Below are 18567 nucleotides of genomic sequence, written 5' to 3'. Positions count from 1 at the left end.
TAAGTCATGAAGAAAGCAATAGCAACATACTAAACGATCAGGTGCTAAGCTAATGGAATGGGTCATGTCAATCAGATCATTCAACTAATGATGTGACCTCGTTAATCAAATAACAACTCATTGTTCATGGTCAGGAAACATAACCATCTTTGATTAACGAGCTAGTCAAGTAGAGGCATACTAGTGACACTCTGTTTGTCTATGTATTCACACATGTATTATGTTTCCGGTTAATACAATTCTAGCATGAATAATAAACATTTATCATGATATAAGGAAATAAATAATAACTTTATTATTGCCTCTAGGGCATATTTCCTTCAGTCTCCCACTTGCACTAGAGTCAATAATCTAGTTCACATCGCCATGTGATTTAACAGTAATAGTTCATATCACCATGTGATTAACACCCATAGTTCACATCGCTATGTAACCAACACCCAAAGGGTTTACTAGATTCAGTAATCTAGTTTACATCGCTATGTGATTAACACCCAAAGAGTACTAAGGTGTGATCATGTTTTGCTCGTGAGAGAAGCTTAGTCAACGAGTCTGTCATATTCAGAGCCGTATGTATTTTGCAAATATCCTATGTCTACAATGCTCTGTGCGGAGCTACTCTAGCTAATTGCTCCCACTTTCAATATGTATCCAGATTGAGACTTAGAGTCATCTGGATCAGTGTAAAAGTTTGCACTGATGTAACTTTTACAACAAACTCTTTTATCACCTCCATAATCGAGAAACATCTCCTTAGTCCTTACTAAGGATATTCTTGACCAATGTCCAGTGATCTACTCATAGATCACTATTGTACTCCCTTGCCAAATACAGAGCAAGGTATACAATAGGTCTGGTACATAGCATAGCATACTTTATAGAACCTATGACTGAGGCATAGGGAATGACTTTTCATTCTCTTTCTATTTTCTGCTGTGATCGGGATTTGAGTCTTACTCAATTTCATACCTTTGCAACACAGGCAAGAACTCTTTCTTTAACTGTTCCATTTTGAACTATTTCAAAATCTTGCCAAGGTATGTAGTCATTGAAAATCTTATCAAGTGTCTTGATCTATCTCAATAGATCTTGATTCTCAATATATAAGTAGCTTTTACTGAGGTCTTTTCTTGAAATACTTTTATTCAAGTATCCCTTTATGCTATCCAGAAATTCTATATCATTTCCAATCAATAATATGTCATCCACATATAATATCAGAAATGCTACAGAGCTCCCACTCACTTTCTTGTAAATACAGGCTTCTCCAAAAGTCTGTATAAAACCAAATGCTTTGATCACACTATCAAAACGTTTATTCCAACTCTGAGAGGCTTACACCAGTCCATAAATGGATCGCTGGAGCTTGCACACTTTGTTAGCTCCCTTTGGATTGACAAAACCTTCTGGTTGCATCATATACAACTCTTCTTTAATAAATCCATTAAGGAATGCAGTTTTTTTTTATCCATTTGCCAGATTTCATAAAATGCGGCAATTGCTAACATGATTCGGACAGACTTTTAAGCATCGATACGAGCAAGAAAATCTCATCGTATTCAACACCTTGAACTTTGTCAAAAACCTTTTTCGACAAGTCTAGCTTTGTAGATAGTAACACTTCTATCAACGTCTGTCTTCCTCTTGAAGATCCATTTATTCTTAATGACTCACCGATCATCGGGCAAGTCAATCAAAGTCTACACTTTGTTCTCATACATGGATCATATCTCAGATTTCATGGCTTCTAGCCACTTTGCGGAATCTGGGCTCACCATCGCTTCTTCATAGTTCGTAGGTTCATCATGATCTAGTAGCATGACCTCCAGAACAGGATTACCGTACCACTCTGGTGCGGATCTTACTCTGGTTGATCTACGAAGTTCAGTAGTATCTTGATCTGAAGTTTCATGATCATTATCATTGGCTTCCTCACTGACTGGTGTAGATGTCACTGAAACAGTTTTCTGTGATGAACTACTTTCCAGTAAGGGAGCAGGTACAGTTACCTCGTCAAGTTCTACTTTCCTCCCACTCACTTCTTTCGAGAGAAACTCCTTCTCCAGAAAGTTTCCGAATTTAGCAACAAAAGTCTTGCCTTTCGGATCTGTGATAGAAGGTGTATCCAATAGTTTCCTTTGGATATCCTATGAAGACGCACTTCTCCGATTTGAGTTTGAGCTTATCAGGATGAAACTTTTTCATATAAGCATCGCAACCCCAAATTTAAGAAACGACAACTTTGGTTTCTTGCTAAACCACAGTTCATAAGGCGTCGTCTCAACGGATTTTGATGGTGCCCTATTTAACGTGAATGCAGCTGTCTCTAATGCATAACCCCAAAACGATAGTGGTAGATCGGTAAGATACATCATAGATCGCACCATATCTAATAAAGTACGGTTATGACGTTCGGACACACCATTATATTGTGGTGTTCTAGGTGGCATAAGTAGTGAAACTATTTCACATTGTTTTTAACTGAAGGCCAAACTCGTAACTCAAATACTCTTCTCTACGATCAGATCGTAGAAACTTTATTTTCTTGTTACGATGATTTTTCACTTCACTCTGAAATTCTTTGAACTTTTCAAATGTTTCAGACTTATGTTTCATCAAGTAGATATACTCATATCTGCTCAAATCATCTGTGAAGATCAGAAAATAATGATACCTGTCGAGAGCCTCAATATTCATCGGACTACATACATCAGTATGTATGATTTTCAACAAATCTATTGCTCGCTCCATTGTTCCGAAGAACAGAGTCTTAGTCATCTTGCCTAAGAGGCATGGTTCGCAAGCATCAACTGATTCATAATCAAGTGATTCAAAAAGCCCATCAGTATGGAGTTTCTTCATGCGCTTTACACCAATATGACCTAAACGGCAGTGCTACAAACAAGTTGCACTTATCATTATTAACTTTGCATCTTTTGGTTTCAATATTATGATTATGTGTATCACTATGATCAAGATCCAACGAACTATTTTCATTGGGTGTGTAACCATATAAGGTTTCATTCATGTAAACAGAACAACAATTTATTCTCTTACTTAAATGAATAACCGTATTACAATGAACATGATCAAATCATATTCATGCTCAACGCAAACACCAAATAACACTTATTCAGGTTCAACACTAATCCCGAAAGTATAGGGAGTGTGCGACGATGATCATATCAATCTTGGAACCACTTCCAACATACATCGTCACTTCACCCTTAACTAGTCTCTGTTTATTCTGCAACTCCCGTTTTGAGTAACTGAACAAGTATCAAATACTGAGGGTTTGCTATAAACACTAGTAAAGCACACATCAAACACCTGTATATCAAATATACCCTTTTTTTTTACTTTGCCATCCTTCTTATCCACCAAATATTTAGGGTAGTTCCGCTTCCAGTGACCATTTCCTTTGCAGTGTAAGCACTCAGTTTCAGGCTTTGGTTCAGCTTTGGGCTTCTTCGTGGGAGTGACAACTTGCTTGTCAATCTACTTGAAGTTCCCTTTCTTTCCCTTTGCCCTTTTCTTGAAAATAGTGATCTTGTCAACCATCAACACTTGATGCTCTTTCTTGATTTCTACCTTCGTTGATTTCAACATCACGAAGAGCTCGGGAATCATTTTCATCATCCTTTGCATACTATAGTTCATCACGAAGTTCTACTAACTTGGTGATGGTGACTAGAGAATTCTGTCAATCACTATTTTATCTGGAAGATTAACTCCCACTTGATTCAAGCGATTGAAGTACCCAGACAACCTGAGCACATGCTCACTAGTTGAGCGATTCTCCTCCATCTTTTAGCTATAGAACTTGTTGGAGACTTCATATCTCTTCAACTCGGGTATTTGCTTGAAATATTAACTTCAATTACTGGAACATCTCATATGGTCCATGATGTTCAAAACATCTTTGAATTCCCGATTCTAAGCCGTTAAGCATGGTGCACTTAAACTATCAAGTAGTCATCATATTGAGCTAGCCAAACGTTCATAACGTCTGCATTTGCTCCTGCAATAGGTCTGTCACCTAGCGGTGCATTAAGGACATAATTCTTCTGTGCAGCAATGAGGATTTAACCTCAGATCACGGATCAAATCCGCAACATTGCTACTAACATTTTTTTTCAACACAATTTTCTCTAGGAACATATCAAAATAAACACAGGGAAGCAACAACGCGAGCTATTGATCTACAACATGATTTGCAAAATACTACCAGGACTAAGTTCATGATAAATTTAAGTTCAATTTAATCATATTACTTAAGAACTCCCACTTAGATAGACATCCCTCTAATCCTCTAAGTGATCACGTGATCCAAATCAACTAAACCATATCCGATCATCACGTGAGATGGAGTAGTTTCATCGGTGAACATCATTATGTTGATCATATCTACTATATGATTCACGCTCGACCTTTCGGTCTCCGTGTTCCGAGGCCATATCTGCATATGCCAGGCTCGTCAAGTTTAACCTGAGTATTCTGCGTGCGCAACTGTTTTGCACCCGTTGTATTTGAACGTAGAGCCTATCACACCCGATCATCACGTGGTGTCTCAGCACGAAGAACTTTTGCAACGGTGCATACTCAGGGAGAACACTTCTTGATAATTTAGTGAGAGATCATCTTATAATGCTACCGTCAATCAAAGCAAGATAAGATGCATAAAAAGATAAACATCACATGCAATCAATATAAGTGATATGATATGGCCATCATCATCTTGTGCTTGTGATCTCCATCTCCGAAGCACCGTCATGATCACCATCGTCACCGGCGCGACACCTTGATCTCCATCGTAGCATCGTTGTCGTCTCGCCAATCTTATGCTTCCACGACTATCACTACCGTTTAGTAATAAAGTAAAGCATTACATCGCGATTGCATTGCATACAATAAAGCGACAACCATATGGCTCCTGCCAGTTGCCGATAACTTGGTTACAAAACATGATCATCTCATACAATAAAATTCGGCATCATGCCTTGACCATATCACATCACAACATGCCCTGCAAAAACAAGTTAGACGTCCTCTACTTTGTTGTTGCATGTTTTACGTGGTTGCTACGGGCTTAAGTAAGAACCAATCTCACCTACGCATCAAAACCACAACGATAGTTTGTCAAATAGACTCCGTTTTAACCTTCGCAAGGACCGGGCGTAGCCATACTTGGTTCAACTAAAGTTGGAGAGGCAGTCGCCCGCAAGCCATCTCTGTGCAAAGCACGTCGAGGGAACCGGTCTCGCGTAAGCGTACGCGTAAGGTTGGTCCGGGTCGTCTCGTCCAACAATACCGCTGAACCAAAATATGACATGCTGGTAGGCAGTATGACTTGTATCGTCCACAACTCACTTGTGTTCTACTCGTGCATATAACATCAACATCATTAACCTAGGCTCGGATGCCACTGCTGGGTTTCGTAGTAATTTCAAAAATTTTCCTACGCGCACACAGGATCATGTGATGCATAGCAACGAGAGGAGAGTGTTGTCTACGTACCCAACGCAGACCGACTGCGGAAGCAATGACACGACGTAGAGGAAGTAGTCGTACGTCTTCACGATCCAACCGATCAAGCACCGAAACTACGGCACCTCCGAGTTCGAGCACACGTTCAGCTCGATGACGATCCCCGGACTCCGATCCAGCAAAGTGTCGGGGAAGAGTTTCGTCAGCACGACGGCGTGGTGACGATCTTGATGAACTACAGCAGCAGGGCTTCGCCTAAACTCCGCTATAGTATTATCGAGGAATATGGTGGCAGGGGGCACCGCACACGGCTAAGGAATCGATCACGTGGATCAACTTGTGTCAACTTGTGTGTTTAGAGGTGCCCCTGCCTCCGTATATAAAGGAGTAGAGGAGGGAGGCTGGCCGGCCAAAGGGGGGGAGGCGCAGGAGAGTCCTACTCCCACTGGGAGTAGGATTCCCCCTCCAATCCTAGTCCAACTAGGATTCCTCGGAGGGGAAGGGAGAGAGGGGGGCCGGCCACCTTCTCCTAGTTCTAATAGGACTAGGGGAGGGGGAAGAGGCGCAGCCACCTTGGGCTGCCCCTTTCTCCTTTCCACTAAGGCCCATGATGGCCCATATGGCTCCCGGGGGGTTCCGGTAACCTCCCGGTAACCCGGTAAAATCCCGATTTCACCCGGAACACTTCCGATGTCCAAACATAGGCTTCCAATATATCAATCTTTATGTCTCGACCATTTCGAGACTCCTCGTCATGTCCGTGATCACATCCGGGACTCCGAACAACCTTCGGTACATCAAAATGCATAAACTCATAATATAACTGTCATCGTAACCTTAAGCGTGCGGACCCTACGGGTTCGAGAACAATGTAGACATGACCGAGACATGTCTCTGGTCAATAACCAATAGCGGGACCTGTATGCCCATATTGGCTCCTACATATTCTACGAAGATCTTTATCGGTCAGACCGCATAACAACATACGTTGTTCCCTTTGTCATCGGTATGTTACTTGCCCGAGATTCGATCGTCGGTATCCAATACCTAGTTCAATCTCGTTACCGGCAAGTCTCTTTACTCGTTCCGCAATACATCATCTCACAACTAACATATTAGTTGTAATGCTTGCAAGGCTTATGTGATGTGTATTACCGAGAGGGCCCAGAGATACCTCTCCGACAATCGGAGTGACAAATCCTAATCTCGAAATACGCCAACCCAACATCGACCATTGGAGACACCTGTAGTACTCCTTTATAATCACCCAGTTACGTTGTGACGTTTGGTAGTACCCAAAGTGTTCCTCCGGTAAACGGGAGTTGCATAATCTCATAGTCATAGGAACATGTATAAGTCATGAAGAAAGCAATAGCAACATACTAAACGGTCAGGTGCTAAGCTAATGGAATGGGTCATGTCAATCAGATCATTCAACTAATGATGTGACCTCGTTAATCAAATAACAACTCATTGTTCATGGTCAGGAAACATAACCATCTTTGATTAACGAGCTAGTCAAGTAGAGGCATACTAGTGACACTCTGTTTGTCTATGTATTCACACATGTATTATGTTTCCGGTTAATACAATTCTAGCATGAATAATAAACATTTATCATGATATAAGGAAATAAATAATAACTTTATTATTGCCTCTAGGGCATATTTCCTTCACCTGCCTCACACCACCGCGCATTCATGTTCTCCCATAGGCCGAATTGTTGGGCAGATGGGTAGTAGGAGGCCATGGGTCGCATTGGGTCTGACCGATTCCTTGAGGACCTTCTTGAGACTGCCATGCTCTACGGTCGTGTGGACAGTCGGGCTTCATTGTGAGGCTAGGATGGATCACTGGTAGGGCAAAAAGGGTGTCAACCCAGACACGGTTGTCTTCCCGTTGCAACGCACGGGTCATTTTCCTAGTCCTCGTAATAATAAAGCACAGATTGATTTCGTTGGGTTCACCGTCGTGGCTTTTTTCATAAAAGTTCCTACTGTTTTTGGTAATTAACCCGCGGTACTAATTTAAGTGGTCTGCGGTGAAAAAACGTTTCGTTCGTGGGCTGACGCACGGGCTCTCCTCCCCCCGCGCAGCGCCCCCGAGCTCCAGATCGGGAGGGGAGCTCCCGATCCAGAGCCCCTCGCCGCCCCGCTGCCTTCGCGCTCGGCCTCGCCACCGGCCGCTGCGCCGCCGTCGACCATAGCCGGACCTCCACGTCTCGCGCCCCTTCTTATGGTTGGCCCTCTTCTCCGTTTCCTTCCCCTCTGTTTCTCTCCCTCACACAAGGATTGCCTCTCCCCTTCTTCTACAGGTGCAGCCATGGCCACCGGCCGCTGCGCCGCCCACCACGACGAGCTGCTCAACACTCTCCTCGCCGCCGCGGGCAACGGCCGGGAGGAGGAGGAGGACGCGCGGGAGGCACGGCAGCGTCAGAATCAACGCGTCGAATCCGGCCTCGGCTTACGGCAACACGGACGTGGATGCTCTGGCTGCGACCGCCGTGCTCTATGCCCCGACCCTGCTCGCCGAGTCCGTCGGACCTGGTGATCTCGCCGGCCAGCGACGGGAGGAGGGTGGCAAGCTGAGCCGGAGGAGAGCGAGGCGTCCACGTTACTTTAAGTGCAAAGCAGAGAAACACACACACACACACACACACACACACACACACACACACACTCAGGCACGAGCACAAGCTCTCCTCGCCTATGGTCACGGCGCCGCCGCCGCCATGCGTGGCCGCGAGGAGCGGAGGCCGTGATGGCAAGGCAGCCCTTTGGAGGCGCTCCTCCCTGACCAGGCCCAACCCCCGCTCCACCAGCTCGACCTCCTATTTCCTTCCCAATGCCGGGCACTGCCCGCTCTCCTCTCTGATTTCCGGCATGGAAAACCCTCTTCTCCGACTTTCGGCCTCTCCCCAACCTCTGACCGGTGCTGCGGGACATATACAACATCTGCCCTCCATGCCATTGCAACTTCCAGCCTCGACGTCCATCGCCTTCTCTAGATCCAGCGGCCATCTGCACGGCTGCACGCCAACTGTTCGGTCAATTGACCCAACAGACACGAGGTATTTTTCCATTTTTTTGTTCCTTTGGTGTTCCATCCAGCACTAATGTGAAGGTTTTCGTTCAGATGCTACTCATGTTCTGTACATTCTAATTGATTATATTAGCCTAGAGAATGGAGAGAAAGAGGAGAAGTTGTCTTCAGAACCATACTGAACTATTGAAGCAACAGGAAGATGAGTGTATCGTGCAAGAGGAGATCCTGGCCGCCGTCCTGTGCCTCGGCGACCAGTACGACCATGTCCTCACGTGCCTCCTGCTGGTTGATCCGGTGCCAGCAACTGTCATCTTCCCAAAATTTAACTGGACATTTGAATGTTCTTATTTTTTTCTTCTCAAATGAACATAGCTGTGAGTTTTTTTATGGTGAAATCAAGTTCTGACAGAATTTACAATATACTTTGTATTGTTGTTTTTTAGGTCTTACACACCTCATGTACCCAGGGCCATCCACACCCATTTTGACCGTTCATTAGATGTTTATCGGCTAGCAGGGGAGGCCATGAACAATCTTTTAAAAAACCCAGGTTTGTAGCGTTAAACACATGCTCCGGAAATGCTATACATGTTCTCTTATTTGTTCTTTTGGTAATCTACTTCACCACTGACTCAATTGTTGGTTCAACCAGTCTTTGTGGATTGAGTTCTTGATATTAGCGAATATTTTTCTGACCGGCAGGTGCAAGTGCTGAGTTACAACACGACATCGACGACGCAAAAGCCAGTATGTTTGAGCTAAGGGAACGAGCTAGGGACAGTACCACCCGGCTACCCCAGCACTTAAGCTGACTGTCCAATTCCACTTTCATCCATGGAGGCTGCGGTTTAATCCTCAGGTTTGGCAACCTTTTCTCTCTACGGCTGAGTGTTGTAGTCCTGTCAAATGAAGCAGTGTTGTTTTTGCAATATAGAACAAATATATAAGGTGCTTCCAATTTCTTAATCCCAGAATTGACGAGACCTTATTTAGTTTGGACTCATAACAATGTGTCAATTAGAAATAGAGCATTGTCATTTTCACGACGGATGGACGTATATCATATGTTCTCTTGCGTTGTATTTTGGTGAGAAAAAAGGAGAAATATGAGAGGAACAGAGAGAGCAGAGAGAGAGGCACACATCACTGAACCCTTTTGGATTCTAATGCAAGGTTGGATAATATGAAGTTTTTTGGCTTATCGTTGCGCCTCACGTTTCCGACCTCGCGTGGCTGTACACTTCTCGTACTCGACTGTTCGCCGGAACTTTGTCTGACCTGAGGTACATACTGCAGTGTCATCAATTTGCATCTGTCATCAAAGACTACTTTTGTCTATCATTTAAATTGCCACGAGTATTTGAAATTCATTCTTCTTACTTTTTCAGATAATATAGTATATACTACTTTTGTTCAAGTATATACTACTTTTTATCACTTTTACTTTTTCTCACCGGATGCATGCATGCTTCTCCTCACAGGTTTCCCTTGGTTCAGTACTTAATTTTTTTGGTGTATACTTTCTCCTCAGCAGTGAAGTATATGTACGACAAGACAGAAAGAAACATATACTGTTGATCGATACTGAAACACACCATACAGAAAGGCCCTCTCTTCTATACCCCTTTGCGAAAAATAGTATACTATCATTTGAAAAGAAAACACACCATACACTCCTTTGTGACAATGAGTATACACTGATCGTTATTGCCAGTATCATAGGTATATACTCTGAGAATAGTTGTATATATCCCATTTGAAAAAATAGTATGTATATACTCCTTGCAAACTACTCCATATCGTTTAATTGTTTTTAGATAAGACTATCCGTCGAGATACAATAACTAATTAGTATTTTAATAACTTGAATTGCATGGCTTGATCGCTCTGCTTGGGTCTTCTCTTATGTGTGAGTGCACCATGTGCGGGTTAATTTTTTTGGGTCTTCTAACTCTCTGGGATAATTTGCATCTCTATTTGTGCTAATTGGCAAGGTGCATGAATAATGATTTATCTAAGGTTTTTTGCTTAACGGAAAGGCCTTTTCAGTTAAAAAAACCCTACTGATTTGATCAACAGAATATGCCTCTGTTTTTAAATAGCAGTAGTTCCTCACAACTTCTACTTATTTAATTGACTATTTCGGTGTCAAGATCCAATAGCCTTGCTGTTAGTTAATGCTATTTATATTTTGTTCCAACAAAATGTTTACGGCCAAAAAACTCGTCATTTCCAGCAAAAACAATGGCTCGCTCCTGCCAGGTCGCAGCAAAAGTTTTGGCTGGTCCCATAAAAAATAGTTCCAGCAAAAAAGATTGTTGTCCTGGTCATAGGTATTGTATGATTCCACTCTACTCCTCTGTAGTTATTTGGCTGAAGATGTGCATTAGTGGTTGGCTGTGATAATACATATAGTAAGATTGCATGTTATGCTTAGCAGAGCTTAGCAGAAATTTGCTAGAGGAGTTGCAACAGCCTTGATCAAATATTATTTTCATTATTCCTTCTTGGTTTTAGACAATAACAATAGATAATCTTCATCGAAATTTGCTAGAGAAGTTGCAACAGCTTTGGTCAAATATTATTTTTATTATTCCTTGTTGGTTTTAGACAATAAAGTAGAGAATCTAAATCCTTCTACTATATGTGTACCTGTAATAGAGCAATGCTTGGTGCAGCTAGCTGCAGGAAGGACCAACTTGACTTGATGGGGATACAATCACCAAGAAAGATTCATACCTGAACTTACCTTTATGCATTGCACGAACTACCAAGATATTGTATCTCCCTATATGATCCATAACTCATACACACATGAGTAGCGATGGGATACTATTTGGTATGAACAACATCATCGTCTTGCAATTCTAACATGTATTCATTGAACTTATTTATCCACATAATAGTGATGCATCTTACGTATCTGTCTATTGTATCTGAATCTAAAATGTAATTAACTCCTTAATTTGCCTTCAACAGGATTGAGTGATCTAGAATGTAAGCTTACCTCGGTGGTTCAGATTATCACTATTAGTCTTCTGGTCGTGGCAATTTTTTAGACTTCTGGTGTAAAGCTATGAAGGGATTTGCTTGGAAACAATACTGAAAGGATACCGTAACTTCATTTTATCCCCTAGATTAGTATAAGTATATTAAGTCCCCGTTTATTTAGATGTATAGCTTGCATGACAGTTTTGTTTAAACCGATTTTTGGGGCATTTAGCAATTCTCACATATGTTGTTACTCATGCACTTGCTTTTGAAGATATCATTTCCAATGTCAATGTTTACAAAATTGTTAATCTTTTTTTTTATCGGAGTTCAGCCATGTTTTCCACCAAGGATTCAACTCGGAAGCATCTGATTCTTATCTTGTCCGATTCACTCTGCATGTTAATTCACAACTTGCAAGGTAATTATATATTTAAATTAACCATTTTTTATAATGACAATGAACATGTCATTTCTAAGCACTGGCATGCACTTTTTATTTCATGTCGATAACACGGTGATGCTTCGCGAAATGTTTGAACAGGGTAGATAGCCATTCAACTAGGGTGAGCTGATTTTTCCCCGTTGCAATGCACAGGCACTTTTGCTAGAAGTAGAGGCATTTATTAAATGAAGCAAAGTCGCACTGTCTTTATCATGCCAATAGGCAATTGTGCCTACAAATTAGACAATAGGGGAGATTTAGCAAGTCACCGGCTCTGAAAGCATAAAAAATAATTCAGTATATAGGCGACTACTCAATTTTGAAGAGGTACTTCTTCCAAAAAGATAGTACGTGAGCCTTTTCTAAGCTGTAGGATATCATAGTCTGCTCTGCTAGCTGTAAATTGTAAGATAGGTGGCTGCATGTCTCATATTCCTGCTATTTACATGCTCGACACTGAGATAACCTTCTCATCGGCTTCTGGTAAGCTCCCTCTCGACATGCTTGCATACCGGACAGTTTCGGTGCATTTGTAGTAGCTCGTATCAATGGTTTCAGCTCTGCTAAACAATGGGTTCAATTATTTCATTAGTCTTAGCTACTGTGATTTGATAAGGAATATACTAACAAATTTTGTTTGGTTCACTTGAACTCCGCCCCTTAAAGAGGTACTATATCTTATCAAGCCTGCGAGACACTGGGTCCTCCGAGCACTCCTCCCTATCCGACCACAATTCTTCCAACCCAGTACAGTAGCTCAAGGCGTCATCGATGGTCTTAGCAACGCACGGGCACATTTACTAGTAATGTTTAGGCCTCTTTTGGTTCATAGGATTGAAAAATCATAGGAATAGAAAAGTTATAGGAAATGAGATGACATGTATCTCAAATCCTATGCATAGGAATAGGAAAAGAGATGCCCTTTGATTCATACCATAGGATTTTTTCCATTAAGTCTAGGTTAATGTTTATTTTCCTATGAAATGTGGAGGATAGGAAGAATTCCTTCATAGAAATAGGATTTCATTCCTACAAACCAAAGAGCTCTGAAGGAATTTTTCCTATAGAAATCCTATCCTATGAAAATCCTACAAAATTCTTTCAAACCAAAGGAGGCCTTATTTTCTAATTAATAGCATTGCATGCAACGAACTAACCACTGCATGTCGTGTTTGCTAGTCTCAAGTCATTAAAAGCATGCACACCCATATCTCTTATTGGTTGATATGTCAAGAAAAAAGAAATGAGGTAGAAGTTAATGCACTGCGCCTAAGTATTTTGGGATTATTTGGTTTTCGTAAGATGACACCTAGACGGAGAGAGTATTATACTTGAAGGCTACAAGGTTGGCTATAGATGACGTGGCAGTGTCACGTAGCCATCAACTGGTTATACTATTAACCATGCTCTTATAATACTCCTATGTTTAAGAACGGAGGGAGTAGTTGGCATGCATGATACTACCTATAATACTCCCATTACAACCAGCCTGGTAGAATTAAAATACCTATTCTAAATGGTCGCCGCCCGATCTCTTTGTCCTCCTTTAGCATCCGGCAGAAGAAGAATCGAGCAAGACACCGGCTGTATTCGCCGGCGTCGCCTCGACGGTGGCCTTCATGGGATACAATCGGCGGTGGCCTCCTGGGTTCTACTTTTCCTCGATGATGGCGGCAGGCGGGGACGTGCTGCCCGTCACCTCGTCCACATCCACGTAGCCGCATCACCTCGTCGACTTCTTTCTCTGCCTGCATGTCGCGGTAACGCGCGCGTCGACGACGGATGGCACAGTGGCAGACACTGGAGGCGCTGTACGACGCGGCAGCGTCGAGGGCAGCGACGATGCCCGTGCCTCCGTGCTCCTCGACAAACCGACGTGGAGCAAGTCGGCACTCTTCCTCGAGCTGTATTGGAGAGGCCAGCTGTGGAACCATGCGCTGGCTTAGTGCGGCAACTGCCTCCGACGGGCTAGGCGAGGTAGGTGGAGATGCGAGCTGCCGGGCTCGGTGGGCCACCCAGATGGCTTTTATGCCGGAAAACTGCTCTTCCTACTCATCGGATGCCGCCGAAAGAGTGGACAAAATGGTGGAAGGAGGAGCTTGGCCGGCGTCCTGCTCCTGAACGGACGTCTGTGGCCGGAGTTGGTTTCTTGCATTCCACGCGGGTTTCCATATCTATACTATCTTCTTCTTCTTCTATTCTTCTATTTCTATCTTCTATATATAGTGTACCAATTTTAAGTAGGACTAAGAATATCAATCATTACCGTTGATCTTCTAGATCCAACGGCCAATATCAGTAGGATTCGCATAAATAGTACACTGCTGCTACCTCACTTGTGGTCTAGAACAATCATGTACCCTTTCTATAAAAAAGAAGCCCATAACTAGGTTAATGGGCTTTGTTGCCACATGACCACCAGATGGTTTGATTGAGCCCAGTCAAGATGGTTTAGTAGGAGAATGTGGATATTTCTCAAAAAAAAAAGAACACGTGAAAAAAGTGAAGAAACGTGCAGTTCTTGTTAAATGAACGTACAGTTTTATGACATGAATACTACTTCCTGCTTTTACGATATTGAACTAACAACATTTATACATCACTATAATTTCTTTTTCTTTGAATCTATTAGCACATAATTTCTTTTTCTTTGAATCTATTTGCACGTGTATATATACTAGTCTATATATAGTGTACCAATTTTAAGTAGGACTAAGAACATCAATCATAACTCCGTACGTTCATCGTGATGCAAGAGGTGTGAGCCGAGGAACACTGTTGGAGACACCCCCCATAATTTTCCTCGTCATCATCTGAGTCATAGAAGATCTCACCCACATCATCATTAGGCATGCATCCACCTTCATAGACAACGTGTGCAGAAGGAGTAGAGGCGACTGGGGACGCACCACGTCGTGGGCACTCCGTACGTGCTCGTGTGCGTGCAGCGTTCGTGCTTTTCCATCGGTGCTAACTCTAAGGCCGAGGCTGCGGTCGTTTTCGTCTCCGGCTAGTCGTTGAGCAACGACAACAAAGAGGTGCTGCAAGAGATGTGTAGGCACCGTTGTGTGCTAGCTTCGCCATAGCACGATGAACCGGACGTTACCCAAAATGGCACACGCCTCCATGCAGCCACGGGTGTGCGCATGCATGTGTTATTCACATGCATTCTGCGACCGAGTGTGTGTGTGTGCATGCATGTGTTATGTACGTGCGTTGTATGCTCCATGCTGGGCACGTTTGTGCATGAGTTGGATCAACATGAGTTAGTGCGTCGGCGTGTGTACACGCGTGGTTGCATGCGTCCTGTACATGTGTGGCTTCTTGCGTGGCTATCAATACTTCCTCCGTCTCGATTTATAAGACATGCGCATTGTTCTAGGTTGACAATTTAACTAGCTAAATATGTATCATATTGGATGAAAAATATATGTTTAGAAACTACATCCACTTAAGAATCTAATGATATACTTTTGGTGACATATAACTCATATTTAGTTAGTCAAATTGATGACCTAGAACTACGCGCATGCCCTATAAACCGTAACAGAGGGAGTATAAACTAATAAAATATCTTCAACTTAGCATTCTGATATATCGTCTCTAGTGGTTAGCGAAGAGTTCATGTTATTTTATTTGTTTATAGGCGGGCAGGCGGCAAAAAACAAGGGAAAACGTGCAACGTTCCTTGTAGACGCTCCACCACGAGGTTCCTTGCTCCTTCTCGGTCATCGGGAATCTATGTTCTTCCACTCTATTTTTACGTGAGCTTTGTTCATCCTTTTGCCAACACGCGAGACATCTAGCATCAAGGTGCATGTGTCATGCAAGAAAATGGAGATAATCAGATAAGCAGCGCGTAAGTGAGTCATGCACTTCGATGGCACCTACTCCTACTACACAATATTTTTTCCTCCTCGATGGCACGTGAATAGTGCACGTACTCAACGACGGAGCATGGGATTGTAGCCATGACATGGCCAGCCCTTTTTTGAGAGACTACGTGCTAAATAACTTTGATGTGTCCCGTCAACTCACAGAACGACGAGAAGCTTGCTTACTACGTCTTCTCCCTCGCCAACGCGTGCGCGGTGGCTCACAGCACGAGGAAAAACTTTTGCTTACAAGCGGTGTATGTGCAACTGTTCGTTTGTTGTTAGATTGCCACAAGTACTACTGTAGTACCACCATTATTGTTTGACTTCCGGAAGAGGCGAAGAGCCAAGCGCAAGGCTAGCCATAGTGGGAGTAACATAAGTAGGAGTACCTCCTTTTTTTATTCTAGAAACAACCACACGCGAATATTGGACGGTACCATCACAACAACTAAATCAAAAATCGAAACCATCCTGCCCGGCGCAAGCTGAGCCCGCCGCTCCACATTGATGGCAAGTCAGGGCGACGCGACCTCTCACTGCTTCCCCGTTGAAGTGGCGTGCCGACCGAGGGCACCGCCCGCTGCACGCCCGACATTTCAGACTACACATATTTGTGAGACAAAAGGTGCGGCCATTATTAATGATATAGTATTATACTAAAGGGACTAACTATTGTAAGCATGCTACGTATAATACTAGATGATGTGTCAACTTCATATAGCCGGATGTTGGCTACACTATTAACCATGCTCTAAGTATGGTGTGAGTCGGAAAATTTATTAAGTCATTAATTAATAATTAACGGACGCCTTACTCAGCCGTTTCTGATTTTTTTGGATAGTGGGGATATTATTGACTTGGACGTGGGGTTTGGGCCAAAGGCCTACTATTATGTAATACTTGGTCTTACTCGCACGACCGACCTGACATGCTCTACCCTAGCCGCTATATCATATGGTTTCACACCATTCCAGATCTTAGCGCCGCCACACAATTCTTCTCCATCCCTCCTTCCGGTGTGCACCGCGAGAAGGGGCATCAGTCCTCCGAACCCCGCCATCCTGTACGGGAGAGGGGCGATCAGGTTTTTGGGGAGCACACTCCTGTGACTGCTGCCAGCGACGACTTCCTAAACGATAGCCTTCTTCCTCGACCTCGGTAACCTCTTCATCAACGACATGAGTGACAACATCAACCACATCGGTTTTGTTCCCGATGTACAGTATGTGATTCTGTCCTCCTGGTTTAGTCCGCATCATTACTTTGATCTTTACAATTGTCATCATGATCTATTTACCGTTGATTCGGATTACATCTCATAGTAAATTGCTCATATATTCAACAATCCAAACCAAAAACCTGATTATAGGCAATTTACTCCGAGTGGTTTTGCTGCGCTTTTGAAACCGCCTACTTTTATGGGGGTACAATATAAAAGGTGGTGCACAAGAGCAGTATATTAGTTTTAGATCATGTACTGCTATGACGCCACTAAGGGTAAGCCTGAGGGCGATCTTAATCCTACACAGCAGGAAGCTTTTGAGAACATGGATACCGTCTTCAAAGCCACCCCGCCGAGTGTTCTTGACGATTCCATTATGGATTCATATATGTCGTTTGACAGCGACAAAGACATGTGGGTTGTGCTTGAGGCCACGTTTGGGGCCTCGGGCGCTGGCAACGAGTTGTACGTCATGGAGCAATTACGTGACTACAAGATGACTGATGAGCGCTTTGTTGTTCAGTAGACTCATGAGATACAGTCACTCGCTAAGGAACTTGAGTACTTCAAGTGTGTGTTGCCGCACAAATTTGTTGCTAGGACCATCATTGCCAAGCTTTCACCTTCGTGGAACGATTTTGCTACTTCTGTGAAAAACAAGAGACATGAGTTTTCCATTTCGGATCTCATTAGCACTCTTCATTTTGAAGAGAAGGCGAGAGCAAAAGACACACGTGCTTGGGTCGCTGAGGGAGCTTCTAGTGCCCACATGGTACACGAGAAGAACTTCCATCCCCAAAACAACAAGAACAAATCTCAGGAGAAAGGCAAGTTTGATGCAAAGAACAAGCCGTCACATTCTACCAACTTCAAGAAGAATTCTCATAATGGGAAGGGATACAAACCTCAAATTTGGTAGCTGTCGGATTTTGGGTTCCGACAAAACCCTTGAGGTTCAAACACTAGGGTGCGCACGAAGATCTCTCCCACCACCTAGCTCACGCTCTCAGCACGATCTCAGAGCTAAGCACGTCGAACTTGCAGAACAAAGCGACACATGATTTACACTGGTTCGGGCCACTGAAGTGGTGTAATACCCTACTCCAATGTGGTGTGGTGGATTGCCTCTTGGGCTGAGGATGAACAGTTACAAGGGAAGAACAACCTCCTGAGGAGAGGTGCTCTTGTGCTTGGTGAGTTTTGTGTGGCTGAGGGTGATCTGATTGGCCTTGGATCCGTCCTTTCCTACTATGGTGGCTAGCCCTATTTATAGAGGCCCTAGTCCTCTTCCCAAATTCTGGCGGGAAGGGACATCACAATGGCCAGATTTGAAGGGAGATAACTAGTATAAGTTATCCTGACTAAAGGTGGTCTTCGCCTGCCAAAGGCTCTGGTGATTACGCCATCCTGGGCTCCACGATGACCTCCGTCCTGCCATCCTGCTGGTCTTGGTCTCGTTGCACTGATACGGAAACCTTTGCCTGATGCCTCGAGACTCC

General features: G+C 43.4%; 1 protein-coding gene across 12 annotated transcripts; it reads left to right on the top strand.

Annotated features, from left to right (window-relative positions):
- Positions 1-7544: 7544 nt before the first annotated feature.
- LOC119285781 lies at positions 7545-11844 on the top strand. 12 transcript variants are annotated; one of them, XR_005139844.1, is made up of 9 exons: positions 7545-7725; positions 7802-8557; positions 8663-8786; positions 8976-9082; positions 9235-9391; positions 9706-9815; positions 10769-10865; positions 11211-11371; positions 11512-11844. XR_005139844.1 is itself a non-coding variant. In XM_037565111.1 (4 exons), exons 2-4 carry the CDS (start codon positions 8196-8198, stop codon positions 9342-9344), a joined length of 579 nt encoding a protein of 192 aa, XP_037421008.1. In that variant the 5' UTR covers positions 7549-7725; positions 7802-8195; the 3' UTR covers positions 9345-9391. The 12 variants fall into 12 exon arrangements, 1 of the variants encoding a protein (XP_037421008.1); XR_005139843.1 differs by having other exon boundaries at positions 8663-8817; XR_005139840.1 differs by having other exon boundaries at positions 8663-8826.
- The last annotated feature ends 6723 nt before the right edge of the window (positions 11845-18567 follow it).

This window comes from Triticum dicoccoides, chromosome 4A (genome assembly GCF_002162155.2).
Source record: "Triticum dicoccoides isolate Atlit2015 ecotype Zavitan chromosome 4A, WEW_v2.0, whole genome shotgun sequence".
NCBI classification, from domain to species: domain Eukaryota; kingdom Viridiplantae; phylum Streptophyta; class Magnoliopsida; order Poales; family Poaceae; genus Triticum; species Triticum dicoccoides.
Note: the sequence above shows the minus strand (reverse complement) of the source record. Positions and strands in the feature narration are given on the sequence as shown.

What these genes read in the sequence shown, in the direction of transcription:
- LOC119285781 (XM_037565111.1), top strand. Translation starts at nt 8,196, where the DNA reads ATGGTCACGGCGCCGCCGCCGCCATGCGTGGCCGCGAGGAGCGGAGGC. An exon ending in ATTGACCCAACAGACACGAG is followed by an intron (nt 8,558 to 8,975) that starts GTATTTTTCCAT and finishes GTTGTTTTTTAG; the next exon opens with GTCTTACACACCTCATGTAC. An exon ending in CAATCTTTTAAAAAACCCAG is followed by an intron (nt 9,083 to 9,234) that starts GTTTGTAGCGTT and finishes TCTGACCGGCAG; the next exon opens with GTGCAAGTGCTGAGTTACAA.